Genomic DNA, 12,631 nt, shown 5'->3' on the forward strand with positions numbered 1-12,631 from the left:
ATGAGCTACATAACAAAAATAGTTATCAACAGTTCACTGCCTTCCTTTCCACTCAAGAAATGAAAAAAAAAAAAAAAAATACAAACCATGGAAAACAAAGTGAAAAACTGGAAATTAGTGGAGTATAGAATAAAAGAGGATGACCATACCCGCAAATATATCCTCACTCAAGTTTATTGTCTTGGAGGCTTTGCTAACACCCCCTCTTGTTAGGTGAAATAGCCTATCAAAGACATCTGGATGACCATAATGAAACCGTACCCTGAATGGATAGAGAAAGGTTAATTCATGGAAGCCTACCCCATAGGACACTTTTCACAAGCACAAGAGAACAAACAGAAAAAGAGGTTTCCTAGGAGGTAAATAACATAGCTATGCAAATAAAAAAGCAGTTAACCATTATATGTTAGTCTTCATATAAACTTTGCTATCAATGATGAGGCAAAATTCTACATTCCGCTTCATTACAGCATAAGACTGACAAAAGCACAAGCACCGTCACGACAAATAAAATAATGACCAAAGCCAACTACTTGAAATAGGGCAAATTCTATTTTGCTACTCTTCAATCAGATATATTGTTTCACAAGCTTGGGTTGTTCAAAGGAGCCTTGAAACAGCTATTAGACAGTAAGGCTGAAAATATTTTTCATTTTGAATTAAAATGTTCTGTTTCTCTGAACATATTGATTATTTTACTGCCCACATGCTAAAAAAGCAGAGATGAGTATCTAAAAAAGAAAAGAAAAGAAAGATATCATCAGCTCCTAGAGTGGGAAGAAAGAACAGTTACTTCAACGGGTCCGCCAATAATCTCTGACCAATAGTTACAAAGCTAGTCTCCTGATTTGACATGAACCATGCAAGAGAAGAAACACTGCATCAAACAGCAGGATATCAATAAGTTGTATAAACTGTAATAACAAAACAAATGGATGATAGCAAGGTAAGAACTCAAAGGAAATCAAACAGGAAGGCGCACACCTTCCTGTAAATATGTGCTCTCTCAGTCCAAGTATTGTAGGGAAGCGCACGCCATCATGCTTTTTAAGAAATTCTTGAAGCAAGTTTCTCATCTTTAAAGCCTCTTCCATGTAGTTGTCCTGAAATTGATGTCATTAAAGTAATTATGATACTGGAATTTCATAACTACACCAGGAAAATATAACAGCATAATACCTGATTCATATCTATTGTTTGCAAGCCTTCCCCACGTGTGAATATTATGGCATGATTCTGATTTTCTGGCTTTCCCTCACCCAATATAGCAGGTCCTGGAAGTTTTATTTTATATATGACCTGTGTATGGAGAGAGAAACAATAAAGTAAAAGTGTAACAACCCAAAAGTCATGGGAAAACTGAAACTATATACCATGAATCCAGAAACTTGTAAATAAAGGAAATACTAATGTGGGAAAAGGTGATCACAGGGGGAAAAATGGTCGAAAATACAAGAAATGGCAAGTATGCCTTGACTCTGAGCTCTCAGTTCACCGTTCAACTTTAGAAACCTATGTTGCTATCCAAAATCATACCTCAATCGACAGTTTTCTTTAACCAACAAACATCAGACATCCGGCAATAAGTCAGCAGTATCTATATGCAGCAAGAATGCATGATAACAAAGTGTGTCCAAGAATAGCAACAATGAAAACTATTGTGGCTGTTTTCTTTCAGTCTAGGACCCAAATTAGCTAGTTCTCTTCAAATGTTGGTCTGCTCCTCATATAAAAAAAAATACTTTATGAAATTTCCAAACGAGAACAAAACATATAATTTATGAATCCATCTTTCCAATTAAATTATGTACGTAGACCCTTTGAAAATGTGGGATTTATATATCTCCATTGCTAAATTAGTCTCTATAGCTGGAAAACTTAGGGGATGTTTGCCTTACCTTATGTTTTGGTCAAAGGAAGTTTATAAGCTCCCTATCAGGTTTAAATTTTTTTTACCTGTTTGGATAACAAGAAAGGACTTGTAAGCTACCTAGCATATAAGCTCTTTCAACACCCTTTTTCAAAAATTGTTCCCCCCCCACCCGGCCAACTTTTTTTTTTTTTTTTTTCTGAGAGTTTATAAGCTATTTTATAAAAGCTCTTGTTGACCAGTAAAAGACCAAAATGTCCTACCAAATAAGTTCTTGCAACATAAAAGCTCTAGAGCATAAAGCTGCTAAAATTTAAGCTAAGCCAAACACCTCCTTGATAGCCACAAAGAAGTGCTTCAAATTTCATTTAAAGTTCCTACTATGGCTTGTGATTTTTCAATGGATCAGAATCATCACAAAGGACTACAGTTTTACTAGAAAAAGCCAATACCCTAGCTATTTTATGTTCCAGAAAATGAATGTCCTGCAATTATAAAGAAAAGGAAAAACATTCTTTGTAATTACATAATCTGTTCCTTCAGGAGAAAACGTCCAAAACCGAATAAATTTTGAGAAACAGGAGTTTAATCACAAAAACATATGAAAAATTGGTAATAACACTCCTCAAACTGTCATTCAATTACTTCAGCTATAGAATAATAGCTACATTCTATTTTCATATCTATTGTCTTTTTTTTTTTTTTTTGCTGGCATAAAACATTACATATCAAATGAAGTGCAGCTCTTAATTCTTCTTTGACGTCTAATTATTAGAAACAACTATTCCCAGATGAAGAAAAACTCTGCTAATTCAGATTATAATCTACATGTTTACTCAAATCATACCACATTTTAGAACATGTGATTATCTATTTCATTTTCCTTGCATAATATACATTTTTCCTTCCAAGTAACAATGGAATGAATAAAAATGCTATGCTTTGACAAATCTACCCTCTAACTTGTGTGTCCTTCAACTGCTAATGACCAACACAACTGTTGCACAACTAATATTATGCTTGTGGTGGACAGCTGTTACCCAAATCCACTTTTCCATAGTTGCTTTCCTTAAAAACATCTCCGAATTAAAAGAAAAACTATAATAATGTAGTTCAACTTCATTTCTTTAAATTTATATGTGGGGATCATCTCCTGCCTTCAGAAATTAGGGAGGCTAAGCATTTACCTCGTCCAAATTTTGTACTGGCTCAGAAGAATTACTGGATTTCTGCAAACCAGCTTTAACTAAAGCAGAATAATAAACCTTGTTTATCTTTCTAGATCTGTCTTTGCTGGGTTCCTCAACCTCATCAATGTAAGCTACACGAAGGGATGGATACCTGTGAGAAAGCATTGAAAAGCTAAAATATTAGCAATGCTATTTATTGACATCACTTGATCCAGAATAGAGTATATAGACAAACACATACGTTATCATAAGCCTCAGAATATCTTGAGCACGAGGGTTTCCAGATCGCTTGTCAATCCCATACTGTTGACAAGAGACCACATATGTGAACTTCATGTCTGCCACTGCCTGACATTGTGCCCATAATGATCTTTCTCCCTTCATCTGATCCTCCATATTTAATTCAACAGCCTTATAGCCCTCCATCAAGTCTGATGGTGTGCAGGCATTGAATAACGGAGGCATAAAGCAGTTCTTAATTACAGTAATGTTTTTGTTCACAAAGAAAAAATAGTGTGCAAGAATTATATGACCAGAGAGTGAAGAGCTGCACAACATCAATGGTTAAAGAATGAGTACCTTCATCCTTGGCCATATCTAGGAAGGCCTGAAGCTCCAAGGCTTTCCGGTAATACATCATGCCTCTTACTGGTAATTCCAATATGTATCAGTAGAATGAAAAATGAGTTAATGGTGTTAATGGAGCATACAATCGAAAACCCCAACCTGTCCACTCAGTTCCCCCCACCCCCCCCAAAAAAAGACTTAATTTGTAGAATCGCACAAAAATAAGACATACCAGTTCTAGTTAATGTTTGGCCTCTGTACGATGCCCAAAGACGTAATTTTTCTTCAAGTTCATCTGATCCTTTCAGTTCTTCTTCATTGTACTTTACTCGTTCAAGAAAGTTGGTCCATTCATCTGCATAGAAAATTTCATACCACTAAATGAGAAGGAAAAAAAAAAAAGATAAAGGAGCTTGAAATGGACATGAAAGGAACAGTATAACATTTCACAATAAAAGAAGAAACCTGGGAAAATTTTCTGCAAGTAAAAAAGGATGGAAACTCCATCTTCATTTGGCACTTCCAATTCATGCAATGAGAATAGAACCTCCTCAGTGTAGTATGGAGTCAAAACACTATAAGAAAACATTGCAAGGACAAACAGTGGAAATTGGTATCAGTGATATACAATAAGACAATTCACATGGTACATTCTGCCAAAAGCTATTTAGAAGAAATGCTCATTTTCATGTGCTTTTATATTTTTCAATGCCAACCTGCTAGGCCAGATAGATACAATATATGTTTGAAACCAAAAAGTGTAAGCTAGTGTAGCGTATTTGCAACCAAGAGATAAAGGGGTCACAACTTATTACACAATACATGCATGCAAGCATAACTCATGTTCAGAAGCAAAATTAATTTAAAAACTTACGAGAAGGAAAGCATATTGCGGACTTTAGGGGCAGCAGGCATATCCATAAACAATGAATTTGAGAAGAAGGAAATACGCCTTCTAGCTTCTAGGTTCGATGGTACATCCATCGCTGACTCCTTCACAGTAAGCAATAGATCAAGCCGCTTTATCTGCACAAGTGTAACTGAATCAACAACAGGTAACCAAGATGGCAGTAAATGGGTTATGTTACAGATAAATTTTTTCTTTGTGATAAACCTTCTCTTTCCAAGCTTCAGTTTCCTGAACTGGAAACTTTATTGCTCCAGCAGATGCAAATAACTGATACTGTTGATCAAGTGGGATCATCCCCTCATAGCCTGATCCACCATGAATAGAATCCACCAAGCTATGGAAAACAAAACAAAACAAAATCAGCACAGCATCTATGTGAATGATAGAAATCAGAGATAGACATGTCAAAATGTTTCAGACCTTGATATTTGATCCTCCATCATTATGTCCCTTGTCACAACCTCTAACATGTCCTGGAAACAAAGCACAACTTTGTCTCTGTCTTCCTGCTTATTCTCTGACTGCAACAATGAAATAGATCAGTATGAATGCTTTACAATATGAGTCATCAACAACCTGAAAACAAGTGCCATGAGATACTACAACATAGTTTAAGTATGTACCAAATATGTGATAAGCTTGACGAAGTGGTCATACAGGCTTGGAAGGGCACTCATTTTGTATTCACTTAGTAGATTGCCTTCTTCTATATGCTTGTCAACCTCAGAAAATATATATTCTATCACCCTGGAAAGGGCAGTTGGACAAATATATCAAATTGACAGTAACAAATAATATGAAGCTTTGAAAAAAGGCCTTATGGTAAAGACCATAAAGACATGAGTATACTAATAACTCCAATAAAATTATTAGATTGTAGCAAAACATACTCTTTTTCACGGTCACCACGAACCAAGAACTTAATTATGTTTTGACATGAAGCATAGCATTCACGAACAGCACAAGACATGTATATATCAGACTCGATTCTCTTTCTCAGCTCTCGATCCTTCCCATTGCTGTCCTTAGCCATGTCAAGTGCTATTGGGATCTGGAGAGTCAACACCAGAGGATATGTAAATAATGCATCAAGAAAGTAATATGTAAATATAATAATGCACCATAAAGATTTTTTTTTTAAAAAAAAGAAGCTAAATTTCTGAGAGGTTACCTCAAAACTACTAATATGTTTACACACCAACACGGTAATCAGAAAGACATAATCGTAATTGCAAATTCATCATCCATCAGCAAAAACACGTCTAAATTTCTCAAATTTGAAGCATTATGTATGGTCCGCAAATAAATGTGAAAAAACTAGGGCATAAAATCAACCTACAGAACAGTTTTGATAGGCTCAAGTACCCAATAAAAATAACAGAATGTATGAACCAGGAAATCACTTCCAGGCTATGAAGTATGGTGATAAAGCTTAATTTTATACATATTTTAATCTAATTTTGGTATTAAGTTTGGGCTACTTTTCCTACCTAAAGTGTGAGTTTATATGGATTTTACATAATTTGAATTTGTTTTTTTGTAGGAAACGAGCAAAGGAAATAAATTCCAAGAAATGGGCCTTAAAGAAAAATATTATAACTAAATATTATAAATTAATTTATAAACCTAATATCATAAACTTAATATTATAAATAAATAAATAATGAAGATAAGCAGGAGGAAATTTCGGCAGAAAAAGAGAAGATGGAGATAAGGAGAGAAGCAAGAGAGAATCTCGGAAATTGAAGATAAAGATTAGAAAAGATTGAGAAGAAAAGAATTATAAAAAAGGAGAAGAAAACGAAGGCAGGCACGCATGCAGAAGCCGAAGCAAGGGCAAGCAAAGAGTGGAAGCAAGCAGGCGCACCCAGATCTGGTTCCAGATCTGGGCAGGGAGAAATTAACTTCCTTATTATTTAATTTTTTATTTTTATTATGTCCAGCTAAATTCCTTTAATTAGGGTTTAGATGGATTTTAATCTTGGGATTATGTCATTATTTGTTTAATCCAATTCAAAACCCTATTATTATTTGCATAAGGAATTTTTATTATTATGCTTAATGCTTTAAAAGAACTGATCATCTTTTAATAATTTGATGATTTATGCATAACTAACTAAAAGAACTGATCATCTTTTAGATCTCTAGGTAATATAAATCACATGTTAGACTATGATATCAAAAGATAATTAGCTCATGTGGGAATCAAGAAAGCTTAGTGAGTCAAATTCCCTTTCAATATTAGAGGTTTCTAAAGAACTTAGTGCTTATTTTTTCTTTTAATAACCTCTTAGAAATTTGATGGTAAAATTGGATTATGTGATAATGGAATAATTTCATTCATTCTATACACAAAACAATACGCCCGGCGAGGCGGGGTGTTACAATTGGTATTAGAGCCGACCCTTGGAGAAGGTGATCCAATGAGGGTGGGGAGTGGTGTCGGGGCACGAGGGCCTGTACAAGGAGTGGCTTCTGACAGATTTCTAGGATAGCAGCCCTCAAAGGGGAGAAGATCTGGGACTAGTTGTAAGGTCGTACGATGAGGATGTCATGTGCTCGGGAGGGGGGGGGGGAGAATGTAATACCCCAAAAGTCCAGAGAGAGGTAGTATATATCGACAATAAGTAAGGAAAGAAAACACCAGTTGCATACCTTTTGGTCTAAATGTAGACAAAGAACTCCCAGGTTAAGCGTACTTGAACTGGGGAAGCTTAAGGATGAGTGACCCCTGAGAAGTTCGTGTAGGTCCATCAGGATAAGTTGTCTCGGTCTTTCCTATCACTCGATGCCATGTGGTCTGTCATCAACGTCACATTCGACTGATTGTTCCCTAAAAATCACCAACAGGTCTACTAGCGACATCTCATGTCACATGGCATGTGACACACCATCCTCCCATTAGTATCTCATACTGAGCGAGGTAATAACTCTTGTGCTAGTCCATACTCGACTAATTAGAGTCCCCATCCAAAGAATCTAAGGACTAGGAATAGTTTAAAACATCTTGTTACCAGAAAATCCCATCACACAATCTCAACTCTTTGAGAATAAGATTCCAAAACAAAATATCTAGGGACTCATTAATGTGTTAAACTAGAGAGCTCATGAATGAAGAAACTTGTCTTTTATAAATATATACAAAGATACAATAAATGTGACCAGTTACATGCCCGCTATATGTTAACCAAATCTAGCATTAGGGCATACAACACTAGCACAAACAACCGACCAACCTCTAATACCTCCCCTTGTCCACCAATTGACAGTTAGGATTTTCTCCCAACTTGATGTTAGGCTCTACAGGGGTGCCAAGTCCTTTGCCTCCTATCAGGCTCGTTTCCTTTAACAAATCCAAGACATACTTTCCTTCAAGGCTTTTTGTTCCTCAACATCATTACTTGTAACAATTATATCATCTACATAAACTAATAAAATTGTCACATTCTCTTTCAATGAGTGCTTAATGAATAATGTATGATCTCCCCTATTTTTGGTGATATCCCACGTGTCTCATTGCCTTAGAGAATTTGTTAAACCATGTCCCTGGGGACTATTTAAGACCATAGAGTGCCTTTTTGAGCATTTATACTTTGTCTGAATATTGTTTATTTAATCCTAGTGGTGGTTTCATAAACACTTCTTCCTCTAAATCCCCATGAAGAAAAGCATTCTTCACATCAAGTTGTTGTAATTGCCACCCATAACATGCAGCTAGAGATAAGAGTATCTGAACTACTGTCATCTTTGCTACAGGTGCAAAGGTCTTAGGTAATCAATTCCATAGGTTTGAGTGTACCGTTTAGCCACTATCCGAGCCTTATATCTCTCCAATGTACCATATGCATTATATTTCAAGTTAAAAGTCCACCTACAATCCACTGATCTAACTCCCTTTGGTCTAGGTACCATTTCCCAAGTCTGATTCTTCTCCAAATCCCTCATCTCCTCCTGCATAGCTTGCTTCCAATTCTGATCTTTTAAAGACTCATCAACTGTCTTAGGAAAGACAAAGGTATCTAGAGAGATCAGAAAGCTTTTGTGTTTTAGGGAAAGATGATAAAAGAAATATAGTTAGCCAAAGGATGCTGAGTACAACTCCTAACCCCTTTTCAAACCGCAAAAGGAAGATCCAAATCATTAGAAATAGGGTTAGAAGGAATAGAGGGATGAGTGACTTCAATACTTGGGCTAGAAACAAATGTTGGTCTAGGTTGAGGATGCAAAATAGGTTGTGATCTTTTCTTGAACACATAGGGAGAGCCTTTAAACCTAACTGGGGATGGCATAATAGGTTGTTGCTTCTTTTCTTGTTGAGAAGAGTCCTGCTCACTTGAGCTGAGTGGGTGAGCAAGTGATTCAGATTAGGCAGCTACTTTTGTCTCAAGAGATCTCACAAGAGCCAAATCCAAGATGGGAAAAACACCTTGGTCACCACGCTATACATTCTCCCCCTGGTGACCAAGACTAGAGGACCAAAAAAGGATGGAGATTCAACAAAGGTAACATCCTTAGACACACAGAACTTTCGAGATGAAGGATGATAACATTTGTAGCCCTTCTGTGTAGGAGAATAGCCAAGAAAGATGGATCAAGTTTATCCCTTTGATGCTTAGGAATATGGACAAATGGCATGCATCCAAAGACTTTAAGAGGAAGAGGAGTATGAAGACCAACATCAGGAAAATAGGCAGATAAACATTGAAATGGACTTTGATGGTGTAGGAGTTTGGAGGGAACCCGATTGATTAAGTAGGCTGCTGTTAAGACTGCTTCTCCCCAAAAATGTTTAGAAACATGATGATGATGGAGAAGGGCTCTAGTAACATTGAGGAGATGCCTCATTTTCCTTTTGGCCACCCCATTTTGTTGAGGGGTATCAATGCAGAAGGACTCGTGAACAATTCCTGTTTGCTGAAAAAACTAATGCAAGTGTTTATTAAAATAATCTCTTGCATTGTCAATACCAAATTTTCCAATTTGGGAGCCAAATTGAGTAGAGATCATCTTATGAAAGAGTGGTAAAATAGTACCAATAGCAATCTTATCCTTCAAAAGGTATACCTAAGTCATCCGTGTACAATTATCAATGAAGGATATGAACCATTTAACCCCATAACAATTAGGAATTCTAGATGGTTCCCAAACATTAGAGTGTATCAATGAAAAAAGAATAGAGGGCAATTTATTACTAATGGGATAAGACACCCGATGATGTTTAGAAACTTCACACAAATCACAATGAAGATTGCTTACACTTAAATCCTTGAATAAAGAAGGAAACATAGTTTTTAACAAAGTAGAAGGAGGATGGCATAGGCAATAATGCTGAAGCCATATGTCAGTGATGGCAAAAGTAGATTGAGATGAACAGGAAAGCAAGTTGATCCCCTATAGTAAAAGCATTATCCCTCTTCAAGTAATACAACTCATTCTTCTCCTCAACAGCATCAATCGTCTTTCCTATGTCCGGTGCTTGAAATTCACATGCATGAGGAGAAAAAATAGCAAGGGAATTAAGATCTTCAGTGAGCTGATGGACAACCATCAGATTGGTAGATAGGTTAAGAAAATGCAAAACCTATTGGATAGGAAGTGCAAGACTAAGTGGTACTCTTCCCTGACCTACAATAGGAATTGAATTTCCATTAGCTATGGTAATTCTTTTGGATGTTCCCATTAGTTTATAGGTTTCAAATACATTTAGATCATAGGACATATGGTTAGTAGCCCCTGAGTCTAGAATCGAGAAATCATTCCTACTAGTTTGTAAGGCAGTAAAAGATTCAGAGTGGAAACAAGTACCTGCTTGTGCTAATCCTAAATAGTTTTCAGGAAGCTCTTGAGCTTACAGATTTCATCCACATTCAATTAACTTACGTCAGAAGTTGTAGTGGAATCTGCCTTATTTGGGGTGGCTTCCTCCTACTCCTTATTTGTGAGATAGGATTGTGTATGGTTTCTAGATGATAAACTCCTGAAACCTCCCATCTTACTCATAATTGTCTCCATCTCATGCAACTTCAAGCATGTTTCCTGAGTGTGCTTTGGCTTCTTACGATAGGTGCATCACAATCCTTCTCAATTTTGTGATATAGGGTGTAAATCAGTCTTCCCCTGTAGAGACTTGAATTTGGATCCTTCCACCTTATTGGTCACCATGGCTAACCCCTCAGAATTGGACTCATTGAACATAGCTATCATTCGATACTCCTCACTCCAGATCATAGAAAAACTTCATTGAGAGATGAAAGTTTCTCTCTTCCAAGAATTTGTACTCTTACTTGATCATACTCAACATTAAGGCCAGCCAAGAACTCTACAATTATGTTTCGTTCAAGTATGGTAGTAAGGGTGGTTGCATCCTCGCTGCACACCATCTTAATATCCTGGTAATGATCTAGCTCAAGCCAATATCCATTCATATTGGTATAATAATCAATTACAGTCAATGACCCTTGCTTAGTACCACTTATTTTTGCCTTAATCTCAAAGATTATCAAGGTATCTAGTACTTTAGAATAAGTACGTTTAACAATTTCCCAAATATCCTTGTCAAAAGATAAGAACATGTGATTTCTGCTTACCTTAGGCTGCATAGAACTCCATACCTAGGACATGATTACTGAATCCTCAATATCCCATGCTATGAACGTGGGATCTAATGTCTTTGGGGCTGGTTCAGTTAAATGGGCTAACTTCTCTCAACCTTCTAAGAAAGTCCTTACAAGCTGTGACCACTAAAGGTAGTTTATGTCATCTAGGCGATGGGAATGATGCATTCCCAGTAGCTCATTGGTAGAAGGATTTTCAGTTAGTTGAAGATGACTGGACTTGGACTGTGAGTGACCGGCAATGAGGAAGTGTTGGAGAAGATAAAAGAGAATATTCTATTTATAAACAAGAGGATAAGAAAAGAAGAAGATAAAGATTAATATGTGAAAAGAAAAAGGAGAATTCAAGCTGAGAAGATAAGGAAAAGGAAGGATAAGGATGCTCCAGAAAATCAGATAGGGAAGTCCTAAAATCGAATAAGTCCTAATCTGAAATATGTTGTTGTAATCTAATCCTATATTTTAGGAGATTTCTAAGGAATTTGTGTATATATATTTTGCATCCCTCGGATCAATGAGATTATGGAAGTTTATTCCTCGCATTAAAACTTCCAGCAGTTTATTTTTCAGGAATCTAGATAATTGGACTCTGAGCAATGAGACAACTGGTGGCCAGTGGTTGAAGTGACTGTCATTGCAATGGGATTTCGCAACAATTGGTGGCCACAAATATTGACTGGTGACTGCAATTTCCTCATTGTGGGCTCCATCGTTGCAACATACTCTTTGGCTTCGCAAGTCCCAGACCCAGTGAAATGCATTGTAACTCATGACTTGATCATTGTTTAAGTCTTCACAAAACCCAAATGGATACAACCCAGTGAGGGCCTACATCTCTAGCTTTGGAGAGGGGAAATTGAGGACAAACGGAACCATGGGAACAAAAAGTAGATAATGTCTTGGATTTTTCAGTAAATAAAAAATATACTAAGTCCTTGTTCACAGATGATTACAACTCCGCTTTTATAGAAAAAGAGTGTGGCTATTGCTAGAGCTATTACAGTGAGAAAATGGGTTCTCAATAGGGTTGGTCCACTAAACTAACATAATTTGAACATTCTTGATATTTGGCTTAGCATAACTTTTTAGATAAGGCTAGCCTTGACTTAATTTAGGTCCCTACCCATGCTTAGAGGAAGTTACTAGTTACTATTACAATCCTCATTATAACAGTAACTTTCTGTTTTAAGGAATTATCTCCTGGTCCTGGTTGGTTTTCGTAGGTGAGGGGATCATCCTTCCACTTTTTCATGGGAAAATGTGGTTGATCTGGGAGCAATGGGTCTTCGAGATCATGTTCCAGGTTCTGAACCTGTTCATATGGCTGCAGTGTTGTGGTGATCTCAGTCTCATATTTCTGGGAACAGCGTGGTGAACTTCGTTTCATATTTGGGAGTGCTGAATTCTCGTTGTAGTTTGGTAGTGATTTCTGTTGTCAATGGGGGTGTGATTTTAGCTTCTCATTCTTTGTTTAGTTCAG

The 12,631-nt window shown here is 36.7% G+C and overlaps 1 protein-coding gene across 1 annotated transcript in view; it reads right to left on the reverse strand.

The window, feature by feature from the left end:
• LOC127788621 (callose synthase 3) overlaps positions 1 to 12,631 on the reverse strand; it is a 107,962-nt gene that overhangs the window by 16,251 nt on the left and 79,080 nt on the right. Inside the window, exons 25-38 of the mRNA XM_052317119.1 lie at positions 5,428 to 5,588; positions 5,161 to 5,284; positions 4,958 to 5,058; positions 4,742 to 4,871; positions 4,502 to 4,653; positions 4,093 to 4,202; positions 3,860 to 3,982; positions 3,640 to 3,708; positions 3,302 to 3,491; positions 3,058 to 3,211; positions 1,180 to 1,299; positions 985 to 1,103; positions 794 to 877; positions 150 to 262 (exon numbers count right to left, since the gene is read on the reverse strand). Of these exons, the coding sequence (XP_052173079.1) occupies positions 150 to 262; positions 794 to 877; positions 985 to 1,103; positions 1,180 to 1,299; positions 3,058 to 3,211; positions 3,302 to 3,491; positions 3,640 to 3,708; positions 3,860 to 3,982; positions 4,093 to 4,202; positions 4,502 to 4,653; positions 4,742 to 4,871; positions 4,958 to 5,058; positions 5,161 to 5,284; positions 5,428 to 5,588 (1,750 nt within the window). The remainder of the gene's footprint in view (positions 1 to 149; positions 263 to 793; positions 878 to 984; positions 1,104 to 1,179; positions 1,300 to 3,057; positions 3,212 to 3,301; positions 3,492 to 3,639; positions 3,709 to 3,859; positions 3,983 to 4,092; positions 4,203 to 4,501; positions 4,654 to 4,741; positions 4,872 to 4,957; positions 5,059 to 5,160; positions 5,285 to 5,427; positions 5,589 to 12,631) is intronic.

The sequence above is a fragment of the Diospyros lotus genome, chromosome 1 (assembly GCF_014633365.1).
Source record: "Diospyros lotus cultivar Yz01 chromosome 1, ASM1463336v1, whole genome shotgun sequence".
Lineage (NCBI taxonomy): Eukaryota > Viridiplantae > Streptophyta > Magnoliopsida > Ericales > Ebenaceae > Diospyros > Diospyros lotus.